This window comes from Ailuropoda melanoleuca, chromosome 1 (assembly GCF_002007445.2).
Source record: "Ailuropoda melanoleuca isolate Jingjing chromosome 1, ASM200744v2, whole genome shotgun sequence".
Taxonomy (NCBI): domain Eukaryota; kingdom Metazoa; phylum Chordata; class Mammalia; order Carnivora; family Ursidae; genus Ailuropoda; species Ailuropoda melanoleuca.
The window spans coordinates 123,410,786-123,429,039 of record NC_048218.1 but is presented as its reverse complement, the minus strand read 5'-3'; the positions used below and the strand labels follow the sequence as shown (position 1 = coordinate 123,429,039).

At 41.7% G+C, this 18,254-nt stretch overlaps 1 protein-coding gene across 5 annotated transcripts in view; it reads left to right on the top strand.

Annotated features, from left to right (window-relative positions):
- Positions 1-18,254, top strand: part of STARD3NL (STARD3 N-terminal like) — a 52,161-nt gene that overhangs the window by 23,038 nt on the left and 10,869 nt on the right. For 4 of the 5 annotated variants that reach the window (XM_011233401.3, XM_019807016.2, XM_011233395.3 and 1 more), the window contains 6 exons: positions 6,232-6,499; positions 11,910-11,987; positions 14,646-14,723; positions 17,061-17,114; positions 17,226-17,343; positions 17,552-17,647. In XM_011233401.3, coding sequence (XP_011231703.1) covers positions 6,275-6,499; positions 11,910-11,987; positions 14,646-14,723; positions 17,061-17,114; positions 17,226-17,343; positions 17,552-17,647 — 649 coding nt within the window. In that variant the 5' untranslated portion in view covers positions 6,232-6,274. Of the gene's footprint in view, positions 1-60; positions 83-6,231; positions 6,500-11,909; positions 11,988-14,645; positions 14,724-17,060; positions 17,115-17,225; positions 17,344-17,551; positions 17,648-18,254 lie in introns of those variants that run through there. The other variant, XM_034666072.1, reaches the window with a different exon arrangement.

Genomic DNA, 18,254 nt, shown 5'->3' with positions numbered 1-18,254 from the left:
GAGCCTGATGTGGGGCTCGATCCCAGAACGCCGGGATCACGCCCTGAGCCGAAGGCAGACGCTTAACCGCTGTGCCACCCAGGTGCCCCATGCCTCTATGTTTCTTAGTTACCATGCCTCTTTCTCTTACTGGCAAGGCGTGTTTGTAAATGTCATGTTATTTCCTCAATATTCCCATTCCCCAGTTCCAGCTGTTTCGTCTTGGAACCTTTAGGATCCAGGCAGGACTTTTACTATCATACAGTAGGTCTTATCCCATGTAGGCCTTGCAGGAGGATAGCCAGCTCAGGCCGCTCCCTGCTCCCGAAAAACCCAGTCCTAGGATGGAGTGGGCACAGCTAAGGCAGCCCATGTCTTTAGGGACTCTCAGATTCAATGCCTGCATCTCCAGGTCCATTCCTTCTAGTAATCTCAGAGGAGGCTGAGGAATGGAGAGGAGAGAAGTAGAAGACCTGAGTTTTAACCCTAAAATATATCTTAAAAGATCTCTTAGATGGGCACATCCCTGTCATCCACATAGGCCTCAGATTCTTTCTTCTTTTTTAAATCTTTAAGCATACATTTATTTTATAGGCAAGAACAACTTTGATAACAAAGATAAAGCTTTGAAACAATATGATGAGACAGTCTTCAGGTTTTAATGCATCTCTTTGCCTTTAAAACAGGAAGTGGAGATAGATTAGAGTGGCAAACTCAAATGCCTCCAGGCTAGGTCAAAACTGAGGCCAAGTGAAAAGTGCATCATATCAGGTCTAGAGAGGTCAGCAGCTTCTTGGCTTTATTGTCATGGTAAGGAAATGCAGGCCTAGTGATTCTATTTTTAACTTTTAAAGAGAAGCTGGAAGTCTGGGTTTTTACATGAAAATTCATTATTTAAAATGTTAGCAATTAGTTCAAAATCGTGAGCAACACTGCAAGATCAAACAAAACATGTCTATAAGCCAATTCGGCGCTCTCAGCCTTTGGTTAAGATGATGGCTAAAGTCTTTCTGAATTAAAAGGTTTTAGTGTCTGTCATCTGACACTCTGTTCGAGGAGAACATGCAGTGTCCTGGCTGTTGCCAGAAGTAGTACAGAGAAGGAGGCTGGGTGGTTGGGTTGAAAGACGTGGTTTGATGCCACCAGTGGGTGCCCAGAGCCTCTCTCTGCTCCTCCTAAGAAGGTACAAGAAACTGTGGGACTTCTGTATGCCACCAGCAGTGGTAGCCAGTGCTCAGAGCAGCTGCTGTTTACCATCTGGATAGTATCAATTCTGTGCTGAAGCAGATGGAGTTGAAGTTCTGTCTCAGCTTTGCACCCAGCCTGGGGATGAGTGCATAGAAGATTCCCAAAGATGTAAGCAATTCCTCTTGGAAGCAGAAAGGATCTTAGTTCTTTTTGTTTTGTTTTTTTCCACGTGGGAGGGATATCATCATTTAAGAAGCTACCAACGTGGATGGGACAGAATTCTCCAATTCTGGTAGTGTGGAATTAAGGCAAGAGAATTAAGTCGAAGAGCAGCATGTTGATGCTATAAACACTGCTGAAGTGGCCCCAGGGAAGCCAACATACAGTGTATCCCTAACCAGTGCTGTCACTAGAACAACCAGTGGAAAAATTAGGATGAATCATAGGTTTTTGCCAGTCATACAATCAGAGCATGCATTGGAAAAATGAACATTCATCCATTAGTCTATTTTTGCTAATCTAAACAACTGTAAATCTCACCTGGGTCTCCTTTGTGAAACTAATGAAAGCAGTAATCTCTCTTTCTAGAAAAATGCCCATAGTAAAGTATGGTTTCTGTTGGGACAATTCACCTCTGGCATCTTAGTGTGGAAGCAGCCATAGACCGGAAGAATGGGTATGGTGGTGTTTTGACGAAACCTGATATCCAAAAACAGGCAGCAGGCCATATTTGACCTTCAGGCTGTAGTTTAGAACATTGATAGCTATGCTAGATTGGAATATTAATCAGCAAATATTCACTTACGTTCTCCTCCTCTTTGAGTGGAGTGTACATCCCAGTTCTACTGCCTTCGGGCCTGGCCTTGAGATATGCTTTGGCTGATAGACTGTGAACAGATGTCATGTATACAGAGATTTTAAATGTATTTACATGATCTAGCTTGTCTCCTGTGCTCTTGTCACTTGCCTTGAAAAGAACATGACCCAGATAGTCCTGGTCCAAGGAGGAGGATGAAGATGAACACACAGTTTGAAGCCAAGGTCTTCTGCCCCTGGGAGCAGAGTTGCCCATTGAGCCCCACTAGAGCAGCTGAACTTCAGGCGACCTGTAGACCCGTGAGCTTGAGAATAAATGTCGATTGTGTTAAGCTACTGAATTTTGGGCAGTTGTTAATTCAGCATAATTGTAGAAATAGCTGGCTAATATTATAGTACAGAGGAAGATAGGTATTCATCTGGAGAGGAAGACATGAATCTCATTTCAAAAGCTGAAACAACAAAAGGAGATTCTCATCTCCTCACACAAATCCCAGAAAAAGATAAGGAGATGTTTTTTTTTTTTCCTTCTTTTTTAACAATTCTCCACCCCATTCCTCATCCCCCATACTTTCCCCGTGGTTGGAATAAATCTTGAATTGTAGATTTAGGTTCCTGTGCATACAAGCTAATCAATGCTTAATACCATTTTTAGAGAGGCTTAGTGTTCCTTAAGCCAACCCCAGAGGCTCTCAGTACCAAGAACTGAATATTTAATACTTCCAAAATTATATCTGGAAGAATATCTAAGCTCTTCCTTAGAAAAAAATAGTTTCAGTCTCTTCAATTCAGAGAATTTTGAAAGCTGAGTCTGTGCTAGTCTCTGCGATATATGGTAGAATTAAATTAGTTGACCAATTGTTTTGTTCCTGCTGTGTGCTGTATATTGTGGGAGTCCCTGGGGCACAGGAGTGTGCAAATCATATTCAAGGGCTTCATGGGGCACACTGACTAGCAGGAGAGACAGGCGAATAGATGGATAATTAGGGCACATTGTGGTAAGCAATAGCAGAAGTGGCATATCCACCATCCTAGGGGAGCTTGGAGGAGATGTACCTGACCCTGCTTGGGGATTAGAATGTGGGGAGCATTTCAGTGAAGTCTTCCTGAAGGAATTCACACTCGAATCCTTTGGGAGGACAGGGATAGCATGAAGTCCTATGATTGTAGAGTAGAAAGGGGCTTTATGTAGTTTCCTTCTCTTCTGTATGTTAAAAGGAAGCTCTCTCTCCCTTTTGAGAGTTCCCTCTGTCCTAAGGAGGGATCAGTCTGCTAGGAGTCTGCTCACAACAGTCTGTGCTTTGGGTAACTATTGTTGAAGGCATACAAGTATCTAGAAATTCTAGCTCATTAGCAGTTCTGTGCATGCATCTGAAAAATAATGTATGATTCTCATTCCTCAAGGCAGGTGTATACCATTGTATGATGTCGTGTTTTAGCTTGAAATAGCCTCAGATTTCTAGGGTTGGTGTTTTGCTTTGTTACCATTTTTTATTCATGAGGAGTGGGCTCAGGGAAGGAGAAATGGATGAGATTGAGAAAATGATCTAATTACCTTGGAAGCAATTTTCTTCCTAAAAACAACCGTGAGTTTCAGTTGTGAATTTGTTGGATTGTCTATACAGTTTAGAAGACTTAAGAATTAATTTTTAAATATACTTGCTAATAGAATATTAGGTTGGCTTACAAACTACTTGGATTGCTTTTTCTTACTGTAGAATGCATGGTTACAGAAATACGTCTATATTTATCCAGGTTCAAATTTAGAGAGCAACTCCGGTATCTTTTCAACTTTGAAATCTGTGTTTCATCACAGAAAACACAATTACATTCCTTTTTACTTACTGTTCCAGAATTAACTCTTAGAAGCCTGGCAGATAAATTTAGTGCTTTGCAAACTTTTTTTTAAGAGCATCTGTACTGGGGAATAGGCCATTGGTATACCTTCCCCTAAGATGGTAATTATCTCATTGAGAAAGAAATTGTGTAGAAATGTTCTTGATTTTTGGAATTTTACATTTTATTTTACAAAGCACTGAAGTGAACTCCTATTGAACTTTTCAAAATGCCCAAGATGATGTTATCTACTGTCACCCAGATGTGTTGAGAAGGGAAGGAAAAGCCTCATAAAGTCCTGGGACATCTGTCTAGGACTATAACAATATTACATTTGAATTTAATCCTTCCTTTTGTAAATACAGTATGTGTGAAATACGAAATCTGAAAACATGGAAAACGTAAAAGCAGGGGGCGGATATAATATCAGGCAGAGATAATATTAACATTTGTTACATTTTATAGGTACACTCTTATAAAAATTTGGTTTTATGTTTACAAAGTTGTGAACATACTCTGTGTGTGTTCTATTTAATATTCAGACTTTAGTTACTGTTGTAACATAAGCATTTTAAAGGTACAAACACTTTATAAGTTTTATTTTAATGACTACTGTGGCTGTACTATGATTTATCTAATTATTCCCTTTTTGTTAGATATTTAGATTGTTTTCTAGTTGGAACTATTATAGATGTATAATGATAAAGTCTACTTAACCGAGACACATACACAATTCGTATATGTGTTTATGTACATAAGTGTACAGCATTTTGAATATTCACAAATCAATACGCCACTGAAACTACTACCTACATCAGTAAATTATCATTAAGTGAGCACAGCCATGCTGGCATTACTCAGGCCAAGAAATGGAATTTGACCAAATTTATGAGCTCTAGTCACTGTTCCCTCCCTTTAGCTTAAAGGTAATCACTAAGCCAACCTCTAATGACATAGATCAGTTTTTGTCCTGAAGGCCTACAGTTCATTTTCCTTAGATTTGCAGGGTTACTAGCCCAAGAAGTATGAATATTTTAAAGCATCCTGGCTCATGTAACCAAATTGCTTTCCAAAATGTTATGTTATCATCACATTGTATGAAAATGTGGGAAGGACTCTTGTTCCTGAATGTGGGAAGGGAGAGAAACGAGGGACATGTGTAAAGAGACAGTTCTGGACTGAATAGGACCGAGTGGGACCACAGTGCTTTAGGGAAATCTCAGCGGTCTGATTCTATTTTACCCACCTTGAAAATGCCCTTCTTTATCTGCCCATTGCCAGTCCCTGTGGCAAAAGCAAGGAGAACCAGTGCATGGTTCCTAGATCTGGATGAAAGTGGCACTCAAACTTCTGCTTGCATTCCATTGGCCAAAAAAAAGGCACATAAGGTCAGTAGAGCCAGGGGTATAGAATCTCCCATGGAGAGAGGTGCTATAGGAGGGAAACAGGACTATTTGGCAAACAGTAATACCATCCACCATACTGTTTCATGACTCTGCATCATCTATGAGGCAATCAGACCGCTTCGATTACTAATCTTTTACTTGCATTGTAGAAGCACATCTTGGTCTTGGGGAGAGGGGTTCCTAGATCTTGAGACAGAGCTGTCTTAACTTGTGTAATCAGCACAGAGGTGTTTGTATAATGCTGAACTTTGAGCAGGAGTGTACTTCTTTTCCAAGAAGAGACCTGGAAACATGCTTATTCATTACAAGATGATGAGGAAATGCTGAAATCAGCTTATTAGGTACTTTTGGTGGAAAGCAATCCCTCTTTAGGAAACGCGTTTTTCCTGTCTCGTTTACACGTTCTGGTTACATGCTCTTTGGGGAGTTTTCAGGAGATGTTTTCCTGGTTCAGGAGTAGTGACACAGAGTTGGAGATGTTTTCTCCTGGGCCCAGCAAAGGAACCGGCCCGCTCCAGGTTATCAGTGAGACCTTTCTTGATGTGGTTAGCATCCCGTCTTCTCTCCTTAATTCTGTAAATTTGCATTCTTCTTTATTTCATTCATTTCTGTAACAGCTCTTTTGTAGTATTGATTGATAACATCAAGAATTGCTTCTCGGGGCGCCTGGGTAGCACAGTCATTAAGCATCTGCCTTCGGCTCAGGGCGTGATCCCAGCATTCTGGGATCGAGCCCCACATCGGGCTCCTCCGCTGGGAGCCTGCTTCTTCCTCTCCCACTCCCCCTGCTTGTGTTCCCTCTCTCGCTGGCTGTCTCTCTGTCAAATAAATAAATAAAATCTTAAAAAAAAAATTGCTTCTCATTTCACTTTCTCTTTATGTCTTCATCAGTATGAATGTCTTCAGTTAAAAACATTGTTGCTGGGAGAAACAGCTGCCCGGTGGTGGGAGTGGCATGGTGGTCTTAGGTGAACTCTGATTTAACACAAAGCTCTCTTCTCTCTAGGGATGGTGAAGTTGGAGAAAGGCTCCTGTAGCCCTCCTCCAGGATGAACCCCCTGCAAGAAGACATGGAGAACGCTCTCACAGGGAGCCAGAGCTCTCACGCTTCTTTGCGCGACGTTCATTCCATCAACCCCACACACCTCATGGCCAGGATCGAGTCTTATGAAGGAAGGGAGAAGAAAGGCATATCTGATGTCAGGAGGACTTTCTGTTTGTTTGTCACCTTTGACCTCTTATTTGTAACATTACTCTGGATAATAGAGTTAAATGTAAGTGGTTTTTCCCATGACTTTATAAAAAAATTGTTTCCACAGACAAAAAACAATTTTCTCATTTTTCTCATCATTTCCATCTCATTTAGTGAATTCTGTCTTTTTTCCAGAGGGGGTAATATTGCTCTTTTCCAGCTGATTTTGACTTTTCTTGTTCTGTACTGTCATGTTTTAAAGCAAAGCTAGTTCATTTAAAACTCACTTCGAAATTTGAATACATGGTATTATACTAGGAGTTAGCACACTACAGCCAGGGGGCCAAATTCAGCTGGCCTGTTTTTATAAAGTTTTATTGGAACACAGCCCTGCCCATCTGTTTACCTATTGGTTATGGCCAGCTTTTGTGCTGAGTAGTTGAGTTGAGTATTGGCCCACAAAGGCAAAAGTATTTATTTCCTGGCCCTTTTCTTGCTCCAAAAAAATGTAGCATGCCTCTGAAATATGTTTTAGATGTTACATCTACTTTTCTAATCTCCATGTTTCAGATTTTTCATACATTTTTTATTTACTTTTTTTGCAAAGAAATTATTCATATTTTATTGAAAAAAAATGTTCTAGAACCATTTGGAGGTTTGTCTCTATCTTGTCAGGTTTTTGTGGTTATATTGCCAAGTAGATGATTAAGTTCTCTAATTGCTGCCTTAATAAAGGTAAAAATAAACAGGTGAAATACATCTTAATAATATATTTTATTTAACCCAATATGTCTGTCTTCCCCCGAAGCCTTGGTTCTATTTACATTCCTTACCAACAAATACGTAACTCTTCCAGAATGCTTCTCTCATAGGCAGGAATTGTTTAAAACCAAACAAGCCAGTGATAGGACACAGTACTTTAGAGTATCTCTTTTTATTATTTGTTCCATATATATACATTAAAGACAATATTTAAATTAACATATATTTCAAAGGAATAACATGGTTTCAAAACTAATAACTGTGTATTAAGAGGTGAAAAAGAAATACTTCTTTTAAGAGGAAAGCATAGCAGCAGTTTTCAGGGAGCTCACTTAAAAATTATTTTAATGACAGCAGAAAATCAAAGCATTTATTGATTTACCACTAATATCACTCCCTGCTTTTAAGTGAGGGAAGTCATGGGGGTAGAGCTGTGGTAGGGTTCATGGATCACACTCTCACTTCCCTCCTTTCTTAGTGCTTCAACGAAATTGAAATGGAAGTGAAGCGGACTGCATGCTGTTCTTGTGCAGCAGAGGGAATTGGTGTTCATCTGTGTGCAACATATTATAAATGAAAAATCACCTAGCAATTAAGAAATGTATTTGTTTAATTTTTTTATTGGAGTATAATGAACATATACAGTGTTATCTTAGTTTCAGGTGTACAACGTAATGCGTCAGCATTCCTGTACATTACTCAGTGCCCCCATGTAGTCACCATCTGTCACCAAGCAACCTTATTGCTATCTTACTGACTGTATTTCCTATGCTGTGCTTTTCATTTCTGTGATTTATCTATATTGTAACTGAAAGTTTGTACCTCTTAGTTCCCTCTGTTTCACCCATCACCCCACCCACCTCCCCTCTGACAACCATCAGTTTGTTCTCTGTATTTAAGTCTCTTTTTTTTTGTCTCTTTTTTCTTTGTTCACTTGTCTTGTTTCTTAAATTCCACATGCGAGTGAGTTCACTTAGTGTTTGTCTTTATCTGACTTATTTCACTTAGCATTATCCCCTCTAGGTCCATCCACATTGCTGTAAATGGCAGGATCCCATTCTTTTTTGAGGGTAATACTCCAGTGTGTGTGTGTGTGTGTGTGTGTGTGTGTGTGTGTGTCTTTGTAGACCACATCTTTTTTATCCATTCATCTGCTGATGGACACTTGAGTTACTTCCATATCTTGACTATTGTACAAAGCTGCAGTAAACACAGGGGTGCATATATCTTTTCAAATTAAGAAATGTGTTCTAAGACTTACTTTTCCATGGGCTGCCTGTTGCTGCAGTTGTAAAAAAGATCATACAAGAATTTATGATCTTTAGGATAGCACATCTGGACTTTTTTAGCAAGGTTTTCTTTTTTTTTTCTTTTTTAATTTTTTTTAACATTCAGTTTCTAGTTCTATTTGTTTTAGATTGTCAGTCCTGACCTGAGTTTTTCACTACACACCATCCCTTTACTTTTGTGGTCTATCTCTGTAAATCTCTAATCACTCAAATCCATTGTTCTTTTTAGATGTCTCTATATTTACTGAGTCAGTCCCAGGGCATAGGCTTCAGATTCAGGTATGGCGAGCCACAGAAAAATCATATGAGATTTGAAGTTTAGCTGAGGAGATATAACACATATGCCTTGTAGTGTTGGTCTTGAAAAGAGGAAAGAAATAGCATAAAGGGTATTCAAGCCTTCGGAAGAGTAATGGACCTCAGCTGTACTATACAATCATAACAGTAACCAAAATACTTTGCCTTCATATAGGACTTCCAAATTAGCCGTTTTTCCTCCTTGCTTCAGGAATCAAGATGCCCAGCCCCAAAATGAAGACTCATCCTTGATTAATTTGCTTGTTTGTTTTGTATTTCTCATACTCCATATCCAGTCAAAAAAGTAAGCTCTGTCAAATCTGCCTGCAAAATGTATCCAAAATGTGACCTCTTCTCTCCATTTTTACAGTTGCTACCCTCAACCAAGCCGTTGCTATCACTCCTCCAAACTACTGTACCAGAGGCCCACCTGGTTTACCTGTTTCTACCCTTGCCCTCTAGTACCCATTCTCCTCATAGAAGCCAGAGGGACTTTAAAACTAAAAACATAAATCAGATAATGTTACTTTCTATTTATAACCCTTCAGTGACCTACCAGAGCACTTTGAATAAAATCCAAATGCTGTGATTTGGCTTGTATAGCCCCAAGGAGCCTCTCTAGACTTCCTTCCCCACTCTGTTCCTGGCCCACCCAGATCAGCCCGGACTTGCCTCCTGGTCTCACAATAGAACAAGCTCTCTCCTGTCTTGGACATTTAGACTAGTTACTTCTACATGAAATGGTTAATTTCCTTTATCTTGATGCAGATTCTGACTGCTTATCATGCTGGTATCTGTCCATTTAAATATCACCACGGAGAAGGCTTCCATTTACCACCACACCCAGAGAAGTCAACTGTTACTGTGTCTGTCACGCTGCCTCCTTTGTTCTCTGTAAAGCATTTATTTTCTTGTTTGTCATCTCTCACTCCTTGCTAGAATGTAAGTTCCAGAAAGATATATTGTTTTATTTATTAAAGAATTTATTGTGTTTAGAACCATACTTGACAATAAGTGTTCCACAAATATTTGGTGAATGGTTAAAGATCTTGTGGCAGTGGTTAACCAGTTGAATTATGTTAGGGACAGACTGGCTCTGAAGCTATGAAAGGAATCCCATGTAGGGTGGTGGGAGTGGAAAAGAAAAAGCTGATCTTCGAGACATACTCAAAAAATAAGTATGCTGCTAGATTTACTGATAGGCTGATTATATCATCCCTGGTATCCAGAAACAACTCTTAAGATTTCTTATGATTTCTAATGTGGAAGAACAGGACCAGCTCTGTCAGAACTGTGAGAAGAGGTTCCATGTGAAACTAAAGATGAGTCTATGGGGGACATCTTTAGACAAGGATTTTGAAATAGGAATTTAGAGTCCAAGTTAGAGCTACAGATGTAGATTTTAAATTTCTCTATTTAAAGGCAACACAAAATCAGGGTTTTTTTTTATTTTTTAAGATTTCTTTCTTTATCAGAGAAAGAAAGAGAGTGCATGTGTGGGGGGAGGGCCAGAGTGAGAAGGGGAGAGAGTATCCCAAGCAGACGACTCCATGCTGAGTGTGGACCCTGATGTGGGGCTCGATTTCACAACCCTGAGATCATGATCTGAGCTGAAACAGAGTCGGTCTCTTAACTGACTGAGCTACCCAGGCACTCCCCCCACTCCATGAGGGTCTTTTAAAGTGTGCAGATACTATAGAAAACCTTTTTCTACAGGCTATTTATTGAAGAACTGTGTCAGCAGGTTGATTGCTGTTCTCTCAGCCAGAAGGCTAGTCTCTGTGCAGTGGAGAACCCCTCTTTGCAATAGGTCATTTGGGACAATCATTCTTTTAATATTTTAGACTGTGCTAAGTTTCCTTAGTCTGGAGAGAAACAATGATAAGACTACATTAGTTGTTTCTCTTTGCTCCCAAGTTTTCCGTTCTATTTGCTTGTAAAGATCTATGTTCAAGCAGGTCAATAGGCAATCTGCACAAATTACACAGAAATCTAAACCTCCTTAGGGGATTTTTAAAGTACACAATTGGTGTTTATGGAATACTTTCATTTGAATAACAAATACAAATACTTGTAAAGGTTTCCAAGCCAAGAGGATCCTTTCCTTGTGGCAACTTTAATTCCAATTTGACCAGTTAGCAAACCTTGCAAGGTGTTCCTTATTAATTTTCTCTCCTGTTATCCGGGTCTTGGGTCTGTCGCCCTTTGTCCTTTTCCAGATCATCTCCATCAGTTTGCCAGGACAAACAATGCTTGTACTCCAAATTGGAAATACGAATGTACTGTTGCACGTCATTTTCCCTAATCCACGGGCCCTAACAGTTCTGCTGTCTGCTTGGCCACCGCATTCACTATCGGACACACATTCCATTACTTGATTTAAAAAAAAAAAAAAATTCCTGTAAGTGTAATACGTAGAGTTCTGAACTTGCTCACTTAAAAGTCATCTTGATAGGAGAATTGGAAGAGGACAGAAAGTTTGTCATCTTAGGTCTGATTTTCATCATTTACTGTAACTTCTGCACATAAGATTGTAGGTCTGGTCTGTCCCTCATTTCATTATTTCTATCAAATTAAAAATCTATATGAAAGTTGATGAAAGCACAGGATTTTCCAATGCCAGGAACAAATTAAAAAAACAACAACAACAAAAAGAAACGAAACAAACCAGAGAGAATGTCTACACTTCTATCTCCTGTCATTGATCTTTGCTAAGATCAGAGGCGCCGTTGGCTTTCCAGGAGCTGCAACAGTGGAGAGTGGTCAGAGAGTGAGGGCAGTGCTGGATGAATGTGAACTGCCTTCCTTAAAATTATGCATTGGCTTGATTGAAGACTTTATCTTAGAAGAGAAAAAGAATCGTTTTTTAAACATTTTATTTTGCCAAAATAGGAACGACAAACATGGCATTGTTTTTCATTATGCATCTGTATTTGTGGAATGAATGATTGCAGAATGGAGGTGGGAAATGCTCTTCAGCATTTTTCTATTAGAGTTAGGAGTGTTTTGTTCCTCCTATTTCAACATTCCAGGGTGCTGAGAAGGTAGGCAGAAAAGTACTTACAAAACCTTACTTGTATGTTTTCTTGTATTGTCTTCACACGTGGATCTGTCCTCATTTTTACTTCTCACTCTCCTTCCCAGGTGAATGGAGGTATTGAGAACACGTTAGAGAAGGAGGTGGTGCAGTATGACTACTACTCCTCTTATTTTGATATATTTGTAAGTATTCCTTGTTCCACATTTCATTTCAGATATGATGAATCTGTAACCAGCAGGCCAATTTCCTCTGAATAGATCGCACATTCTATGCCATTCTCTTTCCCTCTCTTGAACACTGGCCTTCCTTTCCCCTCAGTTTCTGGCCCAGTCCGTGCACTCAAGCTCTCTTTGTAAGGAATTGTCTGGTCGCAGGAAGGAAAGACATGATTAATGAGAGATAAGGAAGGGCAGCAGAAGGAGCCATTCTGCTTTTCATGGAGGAGAGCCTTTATTCTTTTCATAGAAGCCAGCAATATACTCACTAACAGGGAAACTCACCTATTTATATAATAACATGATGAAAATGCCATTCCTTTTTTGCTTTGCGATAGATTTCTGAGTGTACTTTTAATAATAATAATACTGTGTTTCATTTTTCTATAATTGGAGTTTTTGAGGAAAGCGATCTCTTGGTAACCCTGGGTAACATCAGCCAGTTGTAGAATTGCACAGATGCAATTCTCTGTCGATGAGGCCTTCATCTCATTCAAAGGAATGCTTACAATTTTTCTAGGACACACTGTGACTCTCACTGGGCTTGGTACATCTCCCTGGTATCTCTTTATAGTTGATGGTGTAAGTAAATCAGATTCTAACATTGTGTTAGTGCAGTGTGGGCAATATTCACAGTGAATTCCTCCAAATGCATTTTACCTACTTTCTTCACTACCTTTAGAACCTTTCTGCGCAATGCTTAAGAGCAGAACCCTCAAAGTCAGAAAAACCTGGGTTCGATTCACAACACTACCACTGTTTGTATATCTTTTAATACATTGGGTCTGAGCTTCAGTTTTTTTATATGTAAAATGAGATCATCCTAGTCCTGAGAAGTAAAGGAAATAATGCATGGAAAACATTTAGCCCAATGAGTGATACATTCTAGAAGCTCAGAGAACCATCTGCAATCACTACCATCATCATTATTTTTGGTTGAGAATTTTAATAACTGAGTAATTATATTTTTAGTGGTTTTCGAACTTACTAGAAAGGCTTTTTTTTGTTGTTTTATTTCCGGAGGGGCCTGCAGAAGTGTGTATGGGGAGGGAGGTGGGTCTTCCAGTAAGTAGAGGTTAGGGTTCCCTGTCATTAGCCCCACACAACCCAAGTCGTTCTGTTTTTATCTGCACGGTATGTTTCCAGTAAGATTGTGTTGAATGAGCGTTTGGTTGCTACAGAATAGTTGGACAACCGTTAATATAATTCAATCCCCTCATTTTTCCAAACGAGGAAATTGAGTTTCTTTGGTTCAGTGTCTTGACCCACTCCAGGTCATCGAAATTGGGAGCAGAGCATGTTAGATCCCAAATCTCTTGACATTTCTTTCTCCTAAAACTATTAACATATAATAGCAAGATTGATTTCTCTCTTTTCTTTCTCTTGCTGAATTTATCTTAAAATAGCTTCAGCCAGGAAACCAGTCTAATCTACCAGCCAGATCTCTGAGGGTTGTCTGTCCTTTATGCTTGGAGAGTCAGTGGTACTGGCCAAATAGGCAGGGCCCTTTAGTTCAGACTGGAAGGACTGGCATGTCTGGCCTGGGAAATGGACACAGCCTCCAGGAAACCTTGGGACCTGAGAGACTCTGAGATAGAGGGCTGACGAAGACTTATCCTTTTGCCAAACCCAGAATGCAGAAGATAGAGCTGGAATGAATAGAGAGGCTAAACAGTTAGCAGACTGTTGGAAAACACATTTTTAATGAAAAGAGCAAATTAAAAACAAAGTATAACTTGTGACCTTTATTTACGTAAAAGAACCTAAGTGTGGTCCTCTGATCGTGGCTGCAAAAAGGCTGTCAGCCTCCAGCCTTTTGGCAGTTTTGATTAGGGAGGAACTTTTGGCCGAACCCTGCCCTCAGGCACTGCCCGAGAGTCACCTGACTTCTCCCTACCCACAGTAGGCATGTCTTCCAAGGAAAATCGGTAAAATCTTATTCTGTGTGTATTTCTTACTAGATGAGAGTTATGAAGGTAGCCGTGACATAGTGGTTCAGTAGAGTCTGGCCACCTGGGTTCAAGTCCCAGCTTCCTCACTAAGGAGTTGTGTGACCTTGTACAACTTTTCTTTCACCTTATGTGTATAGTGGGATTAATGATAGTAGTTGATGCATGGGATTGTTGAGGAAGGGATTACATGGGATAATAGTATACATAAAGGGTTTCACCAAAGTCCCAGAGCCACCCTAACTAACTGGGTGGAAGCTACTCAGAACTGTCCGAACACCCCGAAACCCAGAGCTTTACAGTGGGCTTTACTAAGAACCTGGTGTCTTCCAAAGGTGAGTGTTTATACCAGGAGTGGAAAAGTCAACTTTCAGAACATTTTCTTCAGTTTTAAAAGGATATCAGAAATATATGTGCACTCAAATCGAATGGAAAAATAAAACATTGTAATTATATATTCTTGTGTTGATAGTGGGAAGTGAATTTGAATCCTTATTTGGGCAGTATTGCATAGATTCTAAAGCAGAGATCCATATACGGGTCTACAGCCCAGTGCCAGTCTTCAGTTAAATCAGAATAATAAAGATGCTTTGGTGAGTTCTTCATAAAACTCAATTATTTTATATTTGTATCTATTTTTTAAAACTTACCTTGACTTTTTTTTTTTTTAATATAGCTTTTGGCAGTTTTTCGATTTAAAGTGTTAATACTTGCATATGCTGTATGCAGACTGCGCCATTGGTGGGCCATAGCGGTGAGTATGTTTGCGTGACTGGTTCATCTCCTCCAATGCTGGTAACCCAGGCCTGCTCCCAACAGCGATAGGCTGAGAGAAAATGCTCTTTTTATCTGGGGTGAACTCTGCTAGCTTCTCCGGAGTCCCCTTCTTTCGCCCTTTAGTAGGTTTAGCATGCCCAGGCTTCTTTCCAGTGGTGATGAATAACTCACTTTGTCTCAGTGGATTCCGAGCCAGATGAGGAACATAGAGCCCCAACGATTCTTGGCCAAGCACCAGCACACCCTCTACCTCATTTTGCAAACGAGCGATGAGATCAGCACCGATGTCGCAAAGATACTTGGAAAATTTCCTCTTTGGTTGAAACTGTTTGGTAATTTTTCATGACTTGCTCTCTGCTTATTTTGATAAATTGCCTTTCTTGCTATTATATCCCATCCCTCCAATATTAAAGGGAAAAGTGCCCACACTCCTTTTTATTGTTGCTTCAGGCTTCTTGAAGGCAGTGGTGTTTTTAAAGATTTACTTACTTTAGAGAGAAAGGGCATGCAGGGGGAGTGGGAGGGGGAGAGAGAGAAAACCTGAAAGCAGACTCCCTGCTGAGTGCAGGGCCGGTTGTGGGGCTTGATCTCTCAACCCTGAGATCAGGACCTGAGCCAAAACCAAGAGTCAGGCACTTAACCTACTGAGCCAGCCAGGTGCCCCAAAGGCAGTGGTGTTTTTGCTCATCTCTGTTTCTTGGTATCTGGCACGGAGCTTTGGCACATGCTCTTCACTGTCAGTAAATATTTACACATAAAAAGAAGAATTATAAGCCATTCTGCCTCAATTAGTTTGCCATTTCTGCATATGACTCTCACCTTTCGGAGAGCTCTAATAAGGCAGGTGCATGGGGGGAGTGTTGAGCTCCCTCCGCTGGAGAGAGCTGCTCAGGAATACCCTCAGTGCTGCTTCTGGAGCAAGGCCTCAGGGTGTGTGTGGGGGGCGGCCTGCGGGCTAGCACGGCTTGCCCAGCTGGGGACAGACTCTCTCCTAAGACACGGTCCACCGGGAGCCACATCGGCCTGAGGCGTCTCTTCCAAGCATCCACAGAATCCCAGGACTGGCATCAGACCATCACCTGAGCCCCAAGCTAATGTGACTCAGATGTCACCTGGCAGTATTAGCCAGACTTGACTCCCTTTTCTGGGTACATTTTGCTGCTAACAAATTGCTGTGATTGTCCCTTCCCAGTTTTCTACAACCATCCCATTTGAGCCATTCTACTCCAGAGTCTCTTCAATGTACACTAGTGTTTGTCACACCATCTGTCTCAGTATTTGTTTCAGAGGAGTGAGTGACATTCAGTGAGTTTTTAGAAAGTATCTTTAATATCTGTTTTTTTTTTAATTTTTTGAAAGATTTTATTTATTTGTCAGAGAGAGAGCACAAGCAGGGGAGCTGGAGGCAGAGGGAGAAGCAGACTCCCCTATGAGCCGGGAACCTGATGCGGGCTCCATCCCAGCAGCCTGGGATCATGACTCAGCCGAAGGCAGATGCTTAACCGGCTGAGTCACCCAGGCACCCCAAGTTATCTTTAAATATCTGAGCCAAATTATGAAGCGATGGATCATGATTAGCACATCCATTTGATTATTTTTGATGTTTCTTTTTAAAAACATTTGCAGAGAGGGATCAGCCAGCTGGAAGGAGGACTCACCTAGTACCTGAAAAGGTACTAAGTGTCAGCTTATAAAGTTAATTAGCATCAGAATATAAAATGCCGCCTCTTCCAGATAGCTCACTCTGAGCTGGGTGCCCGCGCCCCCTGTGATCTGCTAACAAATGCTGACTCGGCAGCTGTGTTAATACTTACAGAGCTTCACACCCAATGTCCCCTGACCCCCTTGCTGTCAGTCAGGCTACTGTTGGCATCACTCTGGGCAGGTGTCATGTTGCTGGGAATCCTAGTTGAGGGGTGAGGGACAAGGCCCAGGTCCTGTGGGATGATCACTGGGCTCCCTAACCACTAGGGGGAGCCCTGCCTCTGCATTTCAGGGGTCCCTGCTGTGGGGACAGTGCCTTAGTCTGTTGCACCTTGTGGGGACAAAACTTAGGTTCCCAACACACTACCCTGCTAGACCATGGGTGAAGGGAGGGCAGCAGCAGCCAGGAAGGGATCGGGCACCACGGAGAAGCCCACGCTGGCCCCGTGCGTGTTCAGGGGCTGGAGACAGAGTGACGTGGGCAGGAGCTGGCCTGGCAGAGCTTTTCCAGGCATTAGGCGCTTCTGGCTCAGACGGGTGTCTTTTGGGAGCAGGTGCCTTCCCAACGTAAAATGTCTAATTCGAATGTGTTGGATTATGTGTCTTTCAGTTGACGACAGCAGTGACCAGTGCCTTTTTACTCGCAAAAGTGATCCTCTCAAAGGTACAGCCTCCCATGTTTTCTTACAATTATCATCTAATGGTGAAGCCTTGTTTTCCAGTGTGAGCTCCTGGTAACTGCATTTCCCTCTCCTGGTCACGTCTGTCCTTCCAGCTTTTCTCCCAAGGGGCTTTTGGCTACGTGCTGCCCATCATTTCATTCCTCCTTGCCTGGATTGAGACGTGGTTCCTGGATTTCAAAGTCTTACCTCAAGAGGCAGAAGAGGAAAACAGTAAGTGTCTCCCCAGGTTAGCCTCCTGAGAGCAGCTAGGGACCAAGCTAGAAGGAAGACCCTGGAAGTGCTGATTTGAACAGAGCTTAGCTTTTTCTAAGACTTCTTTTTAATGTAATGATAACAGCATTTTATTGTGGTTAACCTTGCCAAGAAGCTACCAGAATTTGTGACATCCTCCCCAGCAGCTGAATCTCTTCTCTTCCAGGACTCCTGATAGTTCAGGATGCTTCCGAGAGAGCGGCACTTATACCTGGTGGTCTTTCAGATGGTCAGTTTTATTCTCCTCCTGAATCTGAAGCAGGTAAAAAAAATGTGATTATCATCTGTGTTTTCATCCATGGCTCAATAGCTCGGCCCTCCCTCCCCTCCCTTCCTCTACTCTCAGAACATGGAGCAGACATTGAACACAGCAGGCATCGAGGATACAACAGTAACTGAGATGGGGTCTTGCTGTGGGACCTGTGCTGAGACCCAGAGTATGGAATAAATGTGCCCGAGGCCACAGACTCTGTGACGTGCGATCAGCATCTCAGAAGATGGGCAGAACAGGGGAAGGGTCTTGTTGCGCTCTTGCTCCCTGTCATCCCCTCACCCGACCGTCCTCCAGGACCCCTTGGGAGAGGATGGAGCTCTGTCCTCCAGGTTGCCCAGGACAGAGACCATCGCCTCCCTGGGGACCCGCCCTTCCTCAGGGCTTCCATCCCATCGTTCCCCCTGCCATTTCCATCCTCTGTGTTCCTTCCTCCTGGGTCTCATGCACTGTATGTCCTGTCTCCTCCCTCTTCCATTCAGCTCTTCCTGCTGCGCTTCCTGTACCAGCCTCCCGTCTCCCAGCCTCAGTCACCCTCTCCCAGCCCCACGTGACATAGAACACTTGCATTGTTCCTCAGGCTCCTCAACCCACTCTA